The 20,975-nt window shown below is 42.6% G+C and overlaps 1 protein-coding gene across 1 annotated transcript in view; it reads left to right on the top strand.

Annotated features, from left to right (window-relative positions):
* Positions 1-20,975, top strand: part of TBC1D22A (TBC1 domain family member 22A) — a gene marked incomplete at its 3' end in the record, with an annotated part of 235,047 nt that overhangs the window by 177,876 nt on the left and 36,196 nt on the right. Inside the window, exon 9 of the mRNA XM_006033873.3 lies at positions 4,113-4,219. Within this exon, the coding sequence (XP_006033935.1) occupies positions 4,113-4,219 (107 nt within the window). The remainder of the gene's footprint in view (positions 1-4,112; positions 4,220-20,975) is intronic.

Raw genomic sequence — 20,975 nt, 5'->3', positions numbered from 1 at the left:
GTAGAACAATCAAAAAAAAGAAAGAATAGTGTTGTGGTTTTGGGTAGCAGTTTGCCTTGCCCCATGTGACACTTAGGTGTGTCACAACCCAATTAAATTGTGCCCATGTCACTAAGCAAGAGATACCATTCAAATCATCCTCATTTTGACAATTAAGGGTTAAAAGACATCCCTGCCAAAAATTCCTTGAAACAAAACGCTGGCGGAGAACTGAAGATAATTGGTCAGCTGAAATAAAATGCTAGGGGAAACTATATATAATTGGTCAAAGATAAACGTAAGCTCCTCACACGTAGCACACACGTAACAGGTAGAGAAACCTAACCCACTACCCTGTAACTTGAGGAGACAAACTGCTGCTGCTTGCCAAAAAATTAAAGATTCCACATAACGGCCCATCATTGGGTGTCTATGTCAAACACCTCTGCCTATAAATAGTTTAACGGTTTCCGCCCAAGGCAGAGAACTCTGGGGATCTCTAAGGAGACACCTGTGCTCGTCCCCAGAGAGTTGGGAACTTGATCAACTCCCAATCAATCACCCCATCAGCGTAAAATATTGACATAGAAAGTCTTGTAAGCCCGACCTTCCTGTAAAACACCTCTGCCTATAAATAGTCCATCATTATCTCGTTGTAACCTAACTGTGTGCGTGTACACTACTCTGTAACCGAAGTTATATGCGTATACTCAACTCTATAACCGAAGCTGTAACGGAACAAAGGCTCGCCTGCGTCGTCCATCACTATCTAGGCGACGTAAGTAAACAAACTCCTGTAACCTACGCGTGTCTGTGCCTGGTTAATTCCACTCCATCCATCAATTACCCGCCTGCCGAGCTCTAAATCTAAACACTCCGGTGTGTGAGTCAGACAAGCTGCCGGCAGCTGCTCTGATTCACGACAGATGCTTATCTTGCTGGGATCCTATGACCCCAGCTGACTTCCTGCCCTTTGGGCGGGGGGCTGGACTCCATGATCTTCCGAGGTCCCTTCCAGCCCTGATGTCTATGATGTCTATGAACCCCCCCTGCTCAAGGCAGGACCATCCCCAACTAGATCATCCCAGCCAGGGCTTTGTCTAACTGGGTCTTGAAAACCTCCAAGGATGGAGACTCCACCACCTCTCTGGGTGGCGTCACCACCCTCCTAGTGAGAAAAGTCTTTTCAGTATCTAAGCTAAACTTCCCTTGCTGCAACACTCCTTGTTTTGTCATTAGCCACCACTGAGAACAGTCTAGCTGCATCTTCTCTCCAACCCCACTTCAGGTAGTTGAAGGCTGCTATTAAATCCCCTCTCAGCCTTCTCTTCTCTAGACTAAATGCGCCCAATTCCTTCAGCTGTTCCTCATAAGTAATGTGCCCGAGCCCCCTCACCCTTTTTATTGCCCTCTGCTGGTCTCTCTCCAATTTGTCCACATCCTATCTGTAGTTGCGGGGTGCAAAACTGAACATAATACTTCAGATGTGGCCTCACCAGTGCTGAATAAAGGGGAATAATCACTTCCCTTGACCTACTGGCAGAACTCCTACCAGTGCAGCCCAGTATGCTGTAAGCTTTCCTGGCCACAAGGGTACACTGCTGGATCATATTCAACTTATTGTCTCCTTAACCCCAGGCCCTTTTCTGCAGAGCTGCTGCCCAGCCTGTTAACCCCTAGGCTGTACCATTGTATTGCCTTCCCAGCAGATGTCAGGGTGATTTGAAGCCCCCCATGAGAACCAGGGCTTGTGATTGGGAAACTTCCCTTAGCTGTTTGAAGAAAGCCTCATCCACCACTTCCTGCTTGTCTGGTGGTCTGTAGTGGACCCCCACCATGACATCACCTTGTTGCTCTCCCCTCTGACCCTAACCCATAGACTCTCAACAGGCCTGTCTCCAGTTTCATACTGGAGCTCTGAGCAATCATACGGCTCTTTTACATAAAGCACAACTCCTCCTCCTCTTTTCCCCTGCCTGTCCTTCCTGAACAGTTTGTACCCATCCATGACAGTGCTCCAGTCATGCGAGCTCCCACCAAGTCTTATTCCAATCATGTCATAGCTCCAGGACTCCCAATTCTTCCTGCTTGTTTCGAAGGCTCCATGCATTTGTTTTACAGGCACTTGAGGTAACTAGTTGATTGCCCTGATTTCTCAGGAAGTATGAGAGCGCCTCACTCGTTTCCCCTTCTTGCTTGCACTTCCTCCAGGTCTCCTGCTTCCCTACTTACCTGAGGACTTTGGTCTCCATCCCCCTGCAAACCTAGTGTAAAGCCCTCCTCACTAGGTTAGCCAGCCTGTCTGCAAAGATGCTCTCCCTTCTTTTTGTCAGGTGGATCCTATCTCTTCCCAGAAATCCTCCTTCTTGGAACAACATCCCCTAGTTGAAGAAGGCAGTCGTCCTGGCAACCCTGCGCAGCCAGATGTTGATCTGCAGGATGTACCTGCTCTTGCTTGGGCCCTTTCCCTTGACCAAGAACACTTTTTCCATTGTTCAGCACTTCTGTCACTCATTCTTGAATACTAACTTCTTTGCCTGGAACAGTGCCTTTTTGTTGTACATTGTACCATAATTGGCTCTTCTTTGAAAGTCCTCCTCTGTCCTTTTTAACCATTCACTCTCCTTTTTCCTTTCTCCTCCCTCTCCCAAAACCCAAGGCAGGTCAAGTCAAACCAAAACAAGCACACAGTCCACTCCTGCAGCCCATATCTGCTTCAGGACCTGGCTGTGATACAGGAAGTGTCAGGAACCATAGGTAACATTGTTTGAGAGGGTGTCACCAGAGTGCTATCTCCAGCTGTCACATAATCCCTTTGGGGGACCATAGCCAGTTGGGACAAATTAGAGCAGCACCAGCCTGATAACGTGTCATATAGGTTTGGAACAGACTCTGGGAGCAATTAATCTTTTATGGATTCCTAGCTCTTTTTGCGTCTATTCTGTGCTGCTTTGCAGATATGTGAAGGAGGAAATTCATTCTTTCCCAGGCCACATGCCAGGGTCTAGGCAGAACTAATCTAGCTCTTATCCTAGTCTTCCCAAGGCTCACATAATCTGGCAAGGAAGCAAACTGTTGAACAGCCAGGCAGCAGGCAGATATCTGGGGAACTGGCTACTGAGCACTGACAGCAGGGAAATGAAGACAGTTAGTTACTCAGGGCACTCCCAGTTCACATCAGAGCAGTTCTTGGGGCTGCAGGGTGGCTCTGGAAGGCAGTTCCTGAAGTGATGTCCTCTGTAATTTCACTCTAAAGATTTGAATCAAACACTTCAATTTAAAAATCACAAGAAATGGCTTTAGAGAGCACGATATCAATTCATGAGATACAATTTGTTACAATATAATCGCTCTCAGTGGTTGAACTGGAGAACCTCCAGGTTGACATGCTGGCTGCAAATCTTGTAGGTTCTGATTAAGTAGAGGTAGTTGCTATGACTTTGGCACATATAAAAAGTATGTGGGTAAGGAATAGGTTTCAGTTGGCTTTTAAAAAAAATTCTTTTCCTGAATGCATTCTGAGATTAACTATTTAGGAAAAAAGCAATGATTACTTTTTTTATTTATTACTTGTTTTGTTAGAAAAGACATTGTGTTAGTATCTAATGGTCCTAATTGAGCTGATGGCCCCACTGTGCTAAGAGCACAGGAAATGGGACTCAATGTATTTAGCTTTTTTCTCTTTAAAAAGCTGGGAAATACTATATACCTTACAGGTAACTTTTAATCTATATAAAAGGTTTGGGAGGGATGTATGTGTGTGTGGGCGCATGTGTGTTTGTGTGCATGTGCTTGTGTGTGTGGGGGTCCCAATTTATTGCTACTGATATTTGCCCCTCAGGTGTGAAATGTCTAGAATGAAGTAATTTATTATATATTAATTCTGGTTAACCAGACATGATTCAGGATTTTCACAGTCTGCAACAAATTAAGTATTCATTAACATTTAAGACCATTAAATGGCACAGTTGAGCAATAAATGATGCATTTAGTCCCTGTTAAGGAAATGCATATTGAAGTTTGTGAATACAAGATAAGTGGTGGCTGTCTTTGTTTTAAATTATTTTTCTCAACTTTATTTATTCTTTGCACTTCATTGACTTGCTTTTTTCTCCTCTCACTTTCTGAAACAGAAGAAGAAGTGGAAAATTTTGATGTTTCCAGTCTGCCTGAAGAAGTGCTGCAGAACATTGAAGCTGACAGTTATTGGTGCATGAGCAAGTTGCTTGATGGCATTCAGGTAAATTGATTTCTCCTGTCCTTAACTAGTGGAGATAACTGATTAATGTCAAGGCTTTGAAATACTTAAGGATGTTGAGAAACAGTACATCGATGGAAAACAGAGAAAAGGGAGATTTCCCTATGGCAGAAATCTGCCAGGAATGTCACAGTCTGACTACAGCATGATATCGTAGAATGCAAGTTAGGGTTGCTGCCCCAGAGACGCTTTTAAAACACATTTTATTTATGTTTTTTCTGAAGTCTGCAAATAAAGTAGTCTAACGGGGACGATGATAAGCGTTTTTTAATTTTTTTAATAGATCATTTAAAAAAATTGTTTTCTGGTACAACAGCTTTTAAGTAGATTGTTCTGATTTAAAATAAACCATTTAAGACATTTTCTTCCTTGAATACCCTCTTGATGTTTGCAGAGCACCTTTTTTAACTATTGCCTTTTTACAGGAAAAATAGTGAAACTGACTATACATGAAGTGCTGCCAAATGGTGTAGTGACTGGGCACTTAGGTAGACAGAAAAATGCTTTTAATGAAGGAGCTTAATTATCCTCTCATTGAGGACAGAGCAGCTGGTGGATCAGCTTCTTAAGGATTCCATGTTGGTGCTTGGTGTCTGAAGTAGCTACTCTTATGTGTCTGTAATAAAGATTGAGATGCTATTTTGGCATCAGTGGTTTCTGTGTTTATCATAGCACTGTTGTGTCATGTAGACATAGTCAAACATGGGATCAGAGTCTTATCTGCTGTATGTGGAAACCACATATATACCATGTGGTGCCTGTTTCCATTTAGTGTCTGGATCACAGTGGCTTCTGAATTCTCTTCGTGTCTTTTAGCCCGAACAAAAGAGAGACACGCATGTTTTTAGCTTGGTAGCTTTGTGTTGAGTCCTTGAAGAGGGAACCCACTGCTGGGGCAGCCAGAAAAGCCTGAGGGGAAATGCTTTGAATCCATTGAAACTAATGAAAGTTCTGCCATTAATTAAAATGGAACCAGAACTTCTACCGTTCATATTTGCCTGGTAAGACTTGAGAGGTATCCTAAGCATTACTTTTATTTTTTAATGTAATTAATTGTTACCCAACAAAACATTCTCTTTCTTACTTTTTAATATATGTATGACCATGAAGAAGGCTCCTTTGAAGTGAAAAATAGTTTTGAGTATAAAATCCCATGTGGACTCAGTTCCCAAAGAACTAAGTCCTTTAAAGAAATATAAATTGATATTAGGATATGATAGATATTAGGTTATGATTAAAGTGTTTTTTGTGCTATTTTGCCTAATTTAAAAAAAAAGTAACAATAGGTACTAATTGTGAAAGATTTAGAGTTATTGTGATGCATTTTCTGGTAACAGGAGTAATATGAAAAATATTTTTTGCAGAACTTTCTGTTTGTTTAAAAGCTCAGATCATTGGTATGCTCTTCTTGCTGTTCCACTTATTCACATTTCCTATTTTGACTACCTTTTTATGAGGTATTCTCAGTTTATTCTGTATGATTTAAATAGATGGGAATACTATAGTTTAGAATTAAGAAACTTTGCTACTGTAGGAAAGAGTTCATAATTCTTCCATCTTAATATGGTTTAGTTGGATTCCAACCTATGTTCTATCTGCATTTTTTTTTCTTTTCTGACTACAATTTCTGAGACTTTTTCCACACCACCTTTGCTTAGGATGTGTTTTAAATATCTCTTTACAAGTTAAATCACCCTTTCCACTCTAAAAATTCATTTATGCAGAATCCTATGAAACTGAAATAATTCACTTTTAAATTGAAAAATTTAATTACTTTAAAGAAGAATTTCCTAGCATGCATTTACCAAAAGGAAACAACATAGGCTTAACTTTTTGTAATTTTTAGGAAAATAGGAATATAGGATTTGAAGGGGCCTCCTAATCTGTTAAGCTCATTTCCCTTCATTTGCAAGCAACCCCTTGTCAAAAGGATGGATAAGCTTGTTCACTCCCAAACCCTCTCAGACATCACAGCCACACATAAAGCAACCTATTAAAAAGAAATTTCCCAAACCTACAGTATGCCCCTAGCAAAAAAATAAGGGAGAGACCATCATGAATGTATTACCACTGCAATGTCAGGGAGTTGTTGGGTTTAATATATGGTCTTTGATGATTTGATTTGAGGGAGAACTTCCTGGTCCCAGTTCTGGGGATCAGTTTGACCATCAGAAAGTGAGCAAGACACTTCACCCTAAGACATTTCGGAGTATATTAGCCAGCTCCTGCTTCTAGCAGTAGTCAGTATTTAAAGCAGTGGTTCTCACCCTTTTTGGATATAAGGTACCCTTCCAGTAACTTTCGTGAATTAAGTGGCACCCAAATTAAAAAATTATTTTATCTGTGAAAGTGCTTACTACTTTGCATAAATCCTGGACTGTTGGGCCAGGAAAGCAGCCAAGGAAGGACAAACCTGAGCTTGTGCTTATCTGCTTATCTCCTCACACCTCATTGTATCCTTCAAGGGATCTTGCAGCAGGCAGGGTTGAGAATCACTGATGTAGTGGAAGAGTGACCAGCAAAACCCTTTAGCATGGGATTACCAGATAAATTCATCTCTTTGTGGAAGGGTTTTTTTTCATTACTGTCAGGGTGATTTTAAATACTTGAATGCATATATTCAATACTTGAATTTGCTAATTATTTCTCAACTATCCTATCATCCTGTACCTCCAACAAACTTATTAAGCTTCATCTTAATGTAATTCAGGTTTTTTGTCCCACAGCACTTCGGAAGACCATTCTAAAACTTCACTCTTCTTATCACTAAAAACCTTCCAGGCTAGATTTGTGACCACTTGGTACCACTTGTTCTTGTGTCAGTTTTGTTCAAGTTAAGTAGTTCTCCTCTCTCCTTTTTGTTCAGTGTGTGAATTTATTTATAAAAAGTAACCATGTTCTCTCTTATTCTGCCCACCTGCATGTAGCCCTCATTTGGGCCTGTTCTAGTATAAATTCTTGGCTCTTCAACAGAGATTGCAAGAACGTATTGAGATATATATATATATATATATATATATATATGACTTTATCAATGCCTTGTGCAATGGTACACTTGTACTTTTCTGTTTCTACTAAAAGTACCCTGTCCATAATACTCTAGAAGTTCATTAGCCTTTGTCATAGCCACATGTCACTGGCAGCTTATGGTTATCCTGCAGTTTGACTTGTATACCTGATCCTCCTTCTGTGTTGTAACTGAACTGTGACCCTCCATTTTATAGCAAACATTTCTTGATATTAATATAAAGTGTGAAGTCATTCACTTTGACTTTTAAATGTCAGTACTGTTTGTTGCTTCATTCTACAGGGTTATTCAGTACTTACTAGGGGTGCACTGAAAGAGATTTTTGGGGCCAATACTGATAGCTGATTTTTAAGGAGGTATATCAGCTGATACTGATCAGTTTTCCAATACCAGCCCAGCAGCTTGGAGAGCTGCATGCAGCTGGTAAGTCTGGTGTGGTGGAAGTGGGGAGAGGGAAGGGGAAAGAGGGGGACGATAGATCAAGGTGCCCGCGGTGAGGAAGGAGTGGGACAGGGGCTGGGGTAAGCTCTGCCCAGCCGGGCTGAAGCAGGCATGGGACAGAGCCTTGGCTTGTCCAGGAGGTGTGGGGAGATGGGGGCAGCTCCCACTGCTGTGTGCCACTCCTCCGGGAGCCGCTGGTCTGGCGCTCACCTGCTCATTTGGGGGCGGGGGGAGGTGCCCCTGGATCTGTGCGGGGTGGGGCAGGACACAAAGAGCCACACAGCCATGGCCCCAGCCTGCCCCACCCTGCGCACATTTTGGGGCACATGCCCCTCTCCATGCTCTCTTGGATGAGCAGCCAGGAAAGCACTTGACCAGCTGTTCCTGGACCTCCCTCACCACGGGGGCCTTGATATGCCCCCGCCCTGCCCCTTCCCTCCCCCTCCCCCTCCCCTTCCCTCCTTTTTCCTCCCCTCTCCCCTTCCACCACACCATACTGATCGGCTGCACACATGCTCCAAACTGCTGTGCTGTGCTCCTCGCTGCCTGTGTGCTGTGCTGCAGCTGCATGCACGCATGGACATTTATCAGCCAAATTATTGGCCGTATCAGGCAGATTTCCGATATGATACATTTTCTTTATACTGGTGCTGATCCAATATCGGGCCAATGTATCAGTTTGCCTCTAGTACTTACTACTTAATAATCCTGGTCTCTTCTAGATTAGCAGTATCCCCCAGTCTAAGTTTTGGACAGATAATGTTAAGGCTAGGGACAGACATTACACACAAACTGGTTTAAATGATCAGAAACTGGTTTAAACCTGTAACAGAACAGATGTTCAGTGAACATAAACCCGTTTGAAAATGGCTGAAACCAGTTTGAGATAAACCTGGTTGAATGTAGTATCAGACTTAACTGATTTGGCTCAAACCAGTTTATGCAATGTCTGTCCCAGACCCTTTGCTGGTTTAAGATAAACCAGATACCCCCAGCATCCTGGCATGCTTTCTGAGTGGGGTGGGGCTCTCTGCTCCACAGCAGGGCCAGCCCTTCCTCTCTTCTTACTGGCTGGAGTTCAGCACAGACTTGCATGCACACAGCGTCTGCCTTGCTTCTCCCTGCTAAGCAGGGATTATTCCCCTGTCGTCTCTGCTTTATGCAGACACCTCAGCATTAGCTAGCAGACCACACACTGGCTATGGTCCATGTTGTGGGAGAGGACAGAGGCAGGCAGGCTTTTTTTGGAGCTAATCAACAGGTAGCTTCATGTCCTTCCTTGGAAGAGCTGTTTAACAAGAGCTCTATTAGTTAATGGAGAGAAGCTTTGTTTTCTTAATGAGTTGAGAAACACTGACTTAAGGGTGATAAACATTCCCTGCTGCTGGGCTGCTCAGGAAGTTGGGGGGTGGGTGGGAATAATAAGAGCATCCTGCTGGGGCCTGGCCATGCCCCTCTCTCAGTTCTGCCCTGTGGAAGCAAAGGGAGGGCTGCTCTAGTGCCCCCCCTGCTTCTAGCCTGAGCCACTGCAGGCATGTCCCTGCATTTTTGGGAGGTCTGTCTGGGTTATAAATTGATTTAGCTTAGCCAGGTTAGACTAACCTGAAAAGACTGAATCAATTCAGGCTCAGGCTTTTTGAATATCTGTTTCTAGCCTAAAAGTACTTTAAATGCCTTTGAAGGGCTCCAGAAATAAAATTATAGACCATTATTTAGAGGCACTTCAAAATACAGTGCTTCGTGTTATGTTTACAAGCTCTATGGAGAGTCATAGGGGAGGGCTTGGTCTTTCAGTATCTCACAGTGCCCTGCTTCCTTCCTTCCCCTGCAAAGGGAATGGAGGAAGAGCAGGACAGACTGTCAGTGAGGTTTCTTCTGACAGTCTGCTCTACTCTGCTTCCCCACCTCTGTGTGTGTGTAGTAGTACGGGGAGAAGCAGAGCTGCAGGACCCAGAAACCACCTGCCATGCTCTCTGGCTGTAGACTATGATGTAGTTGTGATGATTTTGGAGCACTCCACCTGGGGGCCACAGCAGGGGCGCACTTGTCTATTTTTGTGTTCTGTTTTTGAAGGGCTTCAAAGTGCACATGCAGTTTGAAGTGCTTCAAATGGTAAGTCTGTTCCTAATTTCACAGGCTTCACTGAGTTTGCATCTAGTTCTTACACCAAGGCTATTAATAAAAACGTTAAATAATTGATCCTGAAACTGATCCTGAAGGAACACCTCTGTAACCTGTTTCCAATTTGATAACTCCCTTTTAAATGTAATCTTTTGTAGTCTTACTTTTAGCCGTATCCATCTTTAAAATTACATATTAATTCCCATCTTCTCCAGTTTAGCTGATAATTTCCCAAGAGGCATACTGTCAAATGCTTTACTTAAACCTAGATAGGTTAGAACTACTTCACTGCTCTTACCTCAAACGTCTGTCATTGTATTGCAGGAAGATAAATTTAGATGGATCTGACACCATCATATTTGACGAAAAACATGTTGCGTTGAGTTTCATTTCCGGTGATTTCCATATCCTTGATAGTTCTTTTCTTTCATATGTGTTCTTGTTTTCCTGTTCTGTATTTATCCTGCCTGGGTTTGTCATATGCCTGTTATAAGCTACCTACTGTAAATTTTGAAGGCTGGGATCATGGCTTTTGTATGTATTTTAAGAAGTTTCTAGTATGCTTTTAATTGATGCAAAACAAATATAATTTTTAAATATTCAAGTTTTAACCATTCATTATCTTGAACAGTTGCCTACTGGTGATTTATATTGCATTAACAAGGGTGAGGAAATTTGAGGCGGAAAGGGTCCACCATACTATTACAGTGTTGCAAAGTTAATTGTGGTCTGATTATAATGTAAAGCTAGAGCCAGCCTGTTGTCATTATAAACGGCCACAACAAAAATATATTGCAACTTGTATTAAATGGAAGGAAAAATATAGTGTTTCTGAAACAAAAGGTTAAATAGATATTAATAGCCTTCTGCTGATCTCTGTCTATAGCTACATATATGCTAAAACGAAAGCTTTCCTTTGTTAGAATTAAATGATTTTGTTGGGGGTAAAAGAGAGATTCTTTTGGTAACTTCTTTACCTAAACGTGTTTGGTGTTTTCTTATATTGGCTCATCCTAGTAATGTTTTAATTCATTCTTACGACAATGCTGTAACTTTACTAAATCCTTGAAACAACTTGGGGCCCCTCTACACATTACACTTAAGGGGTGATAGCCAGTTGTGACCCAGCTACACATTCAGTCAATTAATGGTATGATGAAACAAGCAATAAACTACGAAGTTGTTCCACAAAAATTGTGTAAGAACTTTGTAGCTTGTTCTGTTCACGCCATTAATACAATGCGAGGGCGAGGTACTTCCCTGTGGATGTGAGCCCCATTAACTAAGGGACTCTTAGCCACAGGGTTGCACCACTGGCTGCCAGCCCCATAGCTAACAAGGCTCCCAATGGTGGTAGCATTATCAGCTCCAGGGCTTGCAGCAGGGACCATGCTTGCCTCCCCGTGAGCCTGCTCGGCTGTGGGCTTGCAGTAGGGAGAATGCTGCAGCTGCTGCAAGTTCTGCATCTTATGAGGCTCACAGTACGGGCACCGTTCTCCCTGCTTTGAGTTCTGCTGCCCCACTTGTGCCTTTACCTGCTTGTGACCCCCCCCACCACTTACTTTTATAGCAATGATGGAAACTCTCTATCTTGCATGTTTTCAAGTTGAAACAAACTTTGATACTTTTTGCTAAATTTAGGCAGGTCAAAATACAAGCTCTAAAGCTGTCATTAAAAAAAAATGCTGGGAGTTGCTTGAAGGTAGATCAACTTTCAATAGGTAGATGCTTTCTCCTCTCAGTTGGCAGCAAGAGATTGTTTTTAGCTATATTTGGTAGGAAGATGTTCTCAGTCAAGGTTTGTTTGCAGTTTTCAGTGAGCTTGACTGGAGAATAAATCACAGCTTATGTTGCCATTAGGCACATATTTAAGATATTTTCCTTCTTGCTGTTTTTTGCTGATGCTTATCTCATCTTTCAGATCTTTGCGTGGTTTCCAGTGAGTGGCCTATATCAATCAGGCGTATCTTTTTATATAATGATGTAATTTGTTTGTTGCACAACTATGCCCAGAAAGTTTAGGGAACTTAAATCTCTTTCATGTCTAACCTTACCTCCTGAAAACCTTGATGGAAAAGTGCTTGTGGTACATTTGCTTCTTATGTCCTCCGTCAGACAGATTACACGCTAACTTTATGCTTGTCTTTGATGTTTTTAGATAGATATTTAGGGACTAAAATTTTAGTGGCTCTACATTTGATGGTAGAAATAGTCTTAGTCATATAGCTCCTGTGAAAGTTGATTTATCATATGCAGTAGTAGGGATAGAGGTATGTAACATTCTCAAAGCATTGTAATGAGCAGTAAATATGTCCCATGTTTCATTAATGTAATTTTCCCATACTTTTCTGTTAATGCCATAGAGGGTTTATATTTTATAGTCTGAAAATATTTTTAACGTTAAAGTCTGCAGTTTACACATTTTTACAACATGGTGCCTTATTATCTTTGTACTGCGTAGAATTTTATTTTCTTGTACTTATTCAATGGCTTACCACCACTACTTTAACCAACAGATGGTTTAAATTCTCTTTTAATCCTTTCCTATCTGCTAAAAAGCTTTTTTTAAAAGACGTTGATTTTGTAAAGAATGAGTCTGAATCTTTTGCTTTTTGCATGTTAACTGAACCTGTAATTGGCTGTGATTTGTGTGATAATTTTAAAAGCATATTGCTTGCTATGTTTTCAAAATTCTAGACACTATTTGACTTCAAAAATCTAATTTCACTTGTTTTATTATATGTGGAAAGAACAGTATATAGAACTTAATAGGATTCTGTCTGAACCTTTCTAGATGATAGTTAAAGATAAATGACCCACAGTATTATCTTTTATATCTTAGGACCTTATTTTACATTATACATTTGTAATTTAATTTGATCACATTTTAGGTAATCCCATTTTCCTGAAGTAAGAGTTGCATATCTAGGTGAACTTGGAGGCATAAAGTTCAGGGATAGTCAGTAATTGTGGAGCAATAGTATTGTGAAAAGTCCTTGTTCCTATAATTCTGCTTGCATGGAATGTCTGACTGCTACTGATTATCTTTTTTATAAAGTGCAAAAAAATTTGCAAAAATGTTCTGTGAAATTAAACTGTATTTGCCACTTAACATGATTCAGCAAGGTCCTTAGCTAGACTGTATATATGGGAAGGGCATTGCTCTGCTCTTGACACTATTACTATTTATAATAGAGCTACCCTTCCATAGCATTTTCTTGCTTTGTAATTTGGATGTTTCATTGGGTTAGGCATTTTGCAGAAGGGCTACAAACTAATTAAGGTCATAATAGAGTTCACTTTTGATAAAACTGTTTATGAAACATTAAGGGAAGAAAAGTACTTTACTTTCCCTAGGGTGTTTTAAACATAATTACCCTGATCCAAGGTCAAGTAAATAGTCGGTATGCTTTTTCTGTGCAACAGCATCCAAAAATGTTGTCAGTTTTTTGTTTGACTTTTGTAAAATATGATGCATAGCTTATTTTAGACTTCAAAATGACACATTTCAAAATGTATATGAGCCCGACATAGAAAATTAAGCACTTCTTCTACTTCAACGAAAAACTTACAAAGTTGAAAAAGAAATTTGAAATGTAAATGGAAGTTGATATATGCATGATAAGAAAATGAGGCTTAATGAATTGCACATACAGGTACAAAAAGAGTAGTTATTGCTGGCAGTAGCAGCCCAGAGAGCGCCCGGAGGTTTGATATTATATAATGTGTTGGTTGAACTGTCTCTACCTGTGCAGAATTAATCCAAAATGGAGAAGAAAAATAATATAATTTCTCACATACAATATGCACATTCCCCACAAAATCAGCCTCCAAAATTGGGGATGGGTATTGCATAGGGAAGCTGATTTTATGCCTGAGATAGAATAACCCTACTTTGATCCCTGGGACAGAATCATCCTACAGTGCAGCAGCTCCTGGCATCACTGTTCAGGCAAATAAACAGTTGACTTAACGGCTCATTGTTCTTCATTCTACAGGTGTTAATGATTTGTCTCTCCTTTTTAATGGTCTTGAAGTCTACTAATCAAGGTAACCTATCATAGGGCAATTTTGTTTGCTAGTTGCTCCTAATCTCTCTCGTTCTTTTTCAGAGCTCTGGAGATTCTTTTAACTCTTTTCAGAATCATAGACCCTAACCATGAAAGCCAGTCTTCAGCCATAGGTAGTGGTTCAGTTTTAGTTAAGCAGAAAAGGGAGAGGGAGTCATCTAGGGCATTTGTACACATACTTTTTTTCCACTGACATGCCAGAGATCTGCCGCTTCGGAGGAAACTCAATTAATTGAGCCTGCTCTGCATGCGAGCTGAGGCGAACTGCATGGCTCTGCGTGCAGTCGTATAAGTGTCGAAATTCACGTCAGCGTGCAGAGAATGGTGGCAGTGTGCTTTTGAACTAAAGCACCTCCAGGTGTTTTAGTTCAAAAGTACACCACTGCCATTTTCTCAGCCCTGATGCACATTTTGCCGCTTATACAGCTATGTGCGTCAGAGCTCTGGGTGCTTTTCAAAGCACCCAGTGCTGCGACTCATGCATGTGTAAAAATGCCCCTAAAGATTAGGCTCTGTCCCTGCTCTATGCAGCCATAATTTTCTTCAGTCGACTTTCCAAAACAAGGTGTGCATTATATTCTGGGGCAGATATGTATGTAAGAAAATATAGTAATATTGAATTTTTGTTTGCTTGCTTGTTTTATTGGTTTCTTTGTAAAACTCCAAACAACTTGATATCCCTTTTTCTGGTACCTTTTATAATGTGTGCTGTTCTAACTGTTCCCTATTTTTGAATAAGATTAATTGTTTACTCCCCTTGAAATTCCATTTTTGTGTACATACATGTGTGTGCATCCACACACGCTCACACGTTAAGAACAAACAGTTATTTTATAGTAAAAGTAAAACATGATATAGTGTGCTTAAACTGTGCCCATGGGCATAATCGGTATGCACCCGTATGCGAGGAGTTGGGTAAAATAACCCCTATACGTTTTTTAACATTGTTTTAATGGATATTATATTGTTGTATCTTTGATTGAGCAACTTAAAGGGTTGCTTTAAGATATTGTTAATATCCTCTATATAATACACCATAGTTAATTTTGAGTTAGAAACTTCTTTATATGTTACTCAAAATTATCCATAGTCTCCCTTCCCCTTGCAGGGGTAGGTAGAGAGGGAACAAACAATTAAAATAAATCCCTAAGAAATCCCAAGTGGGATGATTAGTTGACATCCATGAGCAGAGGGTGGTAATTAGCCATGCTAGTGTCAGTGTCAGGCAGAAGGCAGGGCAGAGGTACAACTTATAGACTAACTTCATCAGAGATGTGTGAACTTTCAGTTCACTTAATCAGATGTTATGGAAGCACTAAGCAGGCTTTGAAATGGAGAGTATAGGCATAAGATGCAAATCTGCCTGCCTTCTGCCTGACTTCAGACTAATATGGCTAACTGCCTCTCTCTGAATACAAGGGAGGGAAGAGAAGGAGACAGGGGAGGAGGGCGCAGTGCTTGGAGAGGCAAAACCATGATAAAACCATAGAGACAAGGGTGCGGGGGCTGTCAAAAAAGTAAATTCAGGTTATGGGATAAGAATCCATAGTTCCTGTGTAGACCATACTTAATGCAATTCAGCCTGGATGGTTTCTTGTTTTGCAATATTGAGATCAAATTGGCTGTTAAAGTGTCACTATTTAAGAACAGCTATTCTGAGGTCAGTGTTAATGTCCAGGAAGGTTGATGAATTCTGCCACAGGCTTTTATGGGGTCTGGAGCTTGATGTTATGTTGGTGTCCTCTAATTCTTTCATGTAGGAATTGCCCCATCTGCCCAGTGTAGGCAGCAGAGGGGCACCATAAGCAGGTGATGGCATATATAAGGTTGGTATAGGTGCAGTTTGAATGAACCTTGGATATTATAATCCATGTTATTTGGTCCAGTGATAATGTGCTCTGTACTGATGAGGGGGCACAGCTTGCATCTGGGTCTGCTGAAAGACCCAGACCTGGTGCCTCAGCGAGAATACAAGTTAGCCAGTTGCTTGAGAGACTGTTTGATGTTGGGGAGCTGCCTCTAAGCCAGGATGGGTTTTTTCTCCCTGGCTACCTTGAGATGTTCATAGTTTTGTGGGAAGGGTTGGAGGTCATTCATGATGGATCCAGGCTGGGGGCTGTAGGTGACAACTGGAGGGATTTTGCATCCTTGTCCTGGGTTTAGTATTGTAGCAGATCAGACTGAGGTCTGACTCTGGTTTTGTTGATTTGAGTGGCTATGGTTTGGGGATTGTATTGTTAAGTGTAGGAATCCCTACCTCCAGATCTTTTGATAATGTGTGTGAAGCCTTAATGATCTGGAAGAATTCTCCTAGGTTTCTTTTCTTGGTAGAAAAACTTACGTGACCTAAGGAGTGCATCCCGGTCAGTGGGGTCAGAGTAGATATCAATGAGTCCAGAGTCAATGGAGCCCAGTTTCTTTTAGGAAATCTGTGGTGTCTTTGAAATAACTGGTGGCTCCAGTGGCATATGGAAATAAGATAGAATTAGCATAGCCACAAACCTCTCCACAGTGGTGTTAAGGAGACAATAAGGCTTTCTGGTATGGTCTAGAGAGGGAATATGGATTCTTATCTCATGACCTGGATTAACTTCTTAAACCCCCTTTTTATAGGGGTGCACTGATAAAGATTTTTTGGGCTGATACCTATGGCAGATTATTAACAAGCCATATTAGTTGATCTGATTGCCAATATGCAGCCCAGCAGCTTGGAGAGCAGCATCAGGCCAGTAAGTCTGTTGTTGGGGGAAGGGGCATGGAAGGACAGATCGGGGCCCCCACGGTGAGGGAGGGAGTGGGGCTGAGGTGGGAATGCACAGCTAGGAGGGGCATGGGATGGAGCCGCAGCTCATCCAGGTGGTGTTGGGGTAGCTTCTGCCACTGCGCACACCCCCGGGGGAGGCATGGGAGCATGTGCCTCTGGGTCTGTGCGTGGGGTGAGTATGGGCTGCCCACTCAGGGTTGGGGGCAGTGCTGGAGTCTTCCCAGTAGGGGGGCCAGGCTGGGGCTGCGCTTGGGGTGGGTGGTGCTGGGAGTGGGGGGACTACTGTGGGGGTTGTAGCCATCCCAAAATTCACTTCCAGTGCTGTCACCTCCCCCCCCAAGCACGGCCCCAGCCCAGCCCTGCCCCTGCCCCTCCCCCCCGAATTGGGAAAAGTCTGGCACCGCCCCCAGCCCCAGATGAGCAACCCTCCTTCACCCTGCACACAGACCTACAGTGCAGATTCCCCCCCACCATGCCTTCCCCAGGGGTGCATGCAGCAGCAGGAGTGCCCTCCCAACTGTATTCCCTGGATGAGCTATAGCTCCCTTGCGTGTCCTGCTCCGCTCTGGCTGTGCAGTCACTGCCCTTGCCTCTGTCCCTGCCCCAGCTCCACTCCCTCCGTTACCCTGGGGACCTTGATCTTCCCCCCCATGCCTCTTTCCCCCCTCCATTCCCCCCCAGACTTACTGGCTGGACACTGCTCTTTAAGCTGCCAGGCTGCACTCCTGGCCATATGCATGCTGCAGCTCCGTGCATGCACACAACATTTATCAGCAGCATTATTGGCTGCATCAGGCAAAAAAACCCCAATGGCTGATAATGTCAGTTTTCCTTTTATGGGTGCTGATACAACATGGACCAAAATATTGGTGCACCTCTACTTTTTTGCTATGACTTCATTACTCGTTTGCCTCAGTATTGCTGCCTCTCCCCACTCTCTCCCACCTCTCCCTCTACCCTGTCTTTTGTATTCAAATAACTCCATTTGATAGCCTGCTCTGTGTGTGTCCTTTCATAGCATCTGATGAAGTGAGCTCTTGTTCACAAAAACTTATGCATTGCTGATTTCAGTTAGTCTATAAGGTGCTGCTTGATTAACTGATAGTGGTACATGAAAATCCCAGCCAAGATCAGGGACCCCTGGTGCTACATATAGAGGCTTGGTGCTCTGCTTTAGAGGTTATAGTCTTACTATTTTTGTTTGAATAACCCAGTTGATTTAACAACTTAAAGAAAAAAGTGTTAGGTGCTTAGGTCACACATTGATAGTTGCAGTGCAAGAATCTACACTCAAATAGACACTGCTACTGATTAGTACATTAGAACTTCCCCTATAGAGATGGTTTGCAACTTGCTTAATTCACAGTGGGTTGCTCAGTAAAGGAGTCACTCAGCGGATTGTTCCAGGTTTCACATTAGAAAGTATTGCTTCTATGGTCAGCTGCAGCATAGCAGTGCTTCAGTCCAGCTGACTGGAGAAATGACAGCCTTTGAAATGAAAGTCTACACCAGGAGCCAGACCATTTCATTGATCCCATGAGTTGATTGCTGTGAAAACCTATACCTCTGGAGGGGTTAGAAACTTAGTCCTGGGAAGAAGTTGAATTCTGCTGGATTTATTTTCTGTCTATTGACCTAGCAGTGCTAGGAATTTTCAAAGCGCATGCTTTCCTAAACTGGAATTGGGGCTTTGAATAGCTTCTGTTGCCAAGGTTTGTCATTGAGGATTGAGGTACCATCTCATAGATTCATAGATGCTAGGGTCAGAAGGGACCTTAACAGATCATAGAGTCTGACCCCCTGCCCTGGGCAGGAAAGAGTGCGGGGGTCACATGCCCCCAGCCAGATGCCTATCCAGCCTTTTCTTGAAGATCCCCAAGGTAGGAAGTATCATCCACAAACGTGGACAGAGTGCACTTCACGCCCGCATCCAAGTCACTGATGAAGACATTGAAGAGTACAGGTCCAAGGACCGAGCCCTGCAGGACCCCACTACCCACATCCTTCCAGGTCAATACCGACCCGTCTACTACCACTCTCTGGGTGCAGCCCCCAAGCCAATTTGCCACCCACCGGACCGTGTAAGCATCTAAGTCATAGCCCCTTAATTTATTTATGAGAATGGGATGAGATCCAGTATCGAAGGCCTTCCTGAAATCTAAGAAAACAACATCCACCTCTACTCCTGCGTCTAAGCATTTTGTGACCTGGTCATAAAATGAAACCAGATTAATTGGGCATGATCTGCCTGCTACGAATCCATGCTGGTTGCCCTGCTGCATTATTTGTCCGCTGGACTTGCACAAATATGATCCTTAATAATCTTTTCAAAGACTTTTCCAAGGATGGAGGTGAGACTTATAGGCCAGTCATTACTCAAATCCTCTTTCCTTCCCTTGAAAATAGGGACCACATTTGCCCTTTTCCAGTCCTCTGGGACCTGACCCAAGCGCCACGAGCGCTCGAACAGCCGTGCCAGTGGTCCTGCTATGACCCCAGCCAGTTCCTTCAGTACTCTCAGATGCAGCTCATCCAGGCCTGCTGACTTAAACGCATCCAGTCCATCCAAGTGACTCTGCACCAAGTCAGCGTCGACAGTTGGTAGGCTGGGGTCCCTCTGATACCCAGCTAAGAACCCATTAGCAGACTTATCTTAACCCTTGTTCAAGAACACAGAGGCAAAAAACTCATTGAAGAGTTCAGCCTTGTCCCCCCTATCTGTCACTAATTGCTACTGCTTATTCAGTAGGGGTCCTATGATGCCCTCCACCTTCCTGTTACTCCCTACACACCTAAAAAAGACTTTTTGTTGTCTTTAATATGTGTTGCTAGCCTTAGCTCTGTAGTTGGTTTGGCCTTTCTAACTGCCTCCCTGCAAGTGCGGGCCAAGTAGGTATACTCCTCTTTGGTAGCTTCTCCCTGCTACCACCACTTACATGCCTCTTTTTGCCCTTAGACTCCCCTGGATTTCTCTGTTTAGCCATGGAAGTTTTTTGGCCCCTTTCCCCCCTTTCCCTTGCATTGTGATCATCTCCCTTTGTGCCCGAAGGATTGCTTTCTTCAGGAATGACCACCCTTCTTGGACTCCCATCTCACCAATACTCAGTGCATCATTGACTAAACTCCTGAGCATGCTGAAGTTAGCTTTCCTAAAGTCAAGCACTTCCACCCTACTAGTTATCTTTCCCACTCTATGCCGTATGGTGAATTCAGTTGATTGATGGTCACTGTCCCCAAGGTGACCACGAATCTGCAGCTTCTCTACCAAGTCATCCCCTGTAACCAACACCAAGTCCAGTAGGGCATTCCCCATAGTGGGACCCTATTCCTACTGTGTTAGGTGAAGGTCCTGTATGCAGGTTAAGAACCTATGTGAACAATTGGATTTGGCTGACTGCTCCTCCCAGCAGATGTCAGGGTAGTTTAGGTCCCTCATGATAACCACGTCCCTAGATCGTACGGCCTCTGAGAGCTGCCTCAAGAATTCCAAGTCTGGCTCTTCCTCTTGCTGGGGTGGTCCCCCACCACCAAGTCCCTTTCCCCTTGACCTCCATGTATTCTAACCCACAATGCCTCAACTTTCTCCTCCTCTGATTCCATTTTGATTAGGGTAGATGTATAATGTTCCTTAACATAGAGAGCAACTTCTCCCCCTACTTTTCCTCCCTACTTTGTCCTGTCTCATTTAGTCTCATTTGTCTGTTCAAAGAGTAAGAGGAGCCAGCAGGAGAGTGAGGTGGTAAACTTCTCTTGGCTGCCTTTCTAATAGGAAAATCATTTCCTTTTTTACCTTTGTCCTTATGAACCGCTGCATTCTCTTGATTCTAAAGTCATTTAGAAAGCAGCTGAAATGTGGATTTCTCATCCTTTAAAATCCTAGACTGGCTTCTGATAACATGTATAACTTTCATCCCCACTCGTTTTGCTAATATGCCTGCATATGTGTTATCAGTTGGACAGTTCTGTTTTCAGTATAGTTATTGCTAGACTAAGTAGCAGTGTGGCTGTTAGATCCCTAAATAGGTTAGGTATTTGTTATTTGCCTTCTGACATGCTTAGGATTCTTGTCAGGAATACTTTTTTTACTGCCTTGGTTTGTGTCTAGGTAAGTTGACCCAGTTTCTTTTTTTCTCTTATTTTTCATTTACTCCCACTGATTTCTGATGATTTAATGTTTTCTATGCTGAGAACACTTTGGTCACAATTTAGAGGGACAGCCAGTATTCATTCTTTAATATTTTTTCTATGTTTAGTGTTTGAAATGTGCCTCACCTGTTATGTCCCCAAATTTTTTAATATCCTTTTCTTGGTTTT

Source organism: Alligator sinensis, unplaced genomic scaffold, assembly GCF_000455745.1.
Source record: "Alligator sinensis unplaced genomic scaffold, ASM45574v1 scaffold1049_1, whole genome shotgun sequence".
NCBI lineage: Eukaryota > Metazoa > Chordata > Crocodylia > Alligatoridae > Alligator > Alligator sinensis.
Note: the sequence above shows the minus strand (reverse complement) of the source record. Positions and strands in the feature narration are given on the sequence as shown.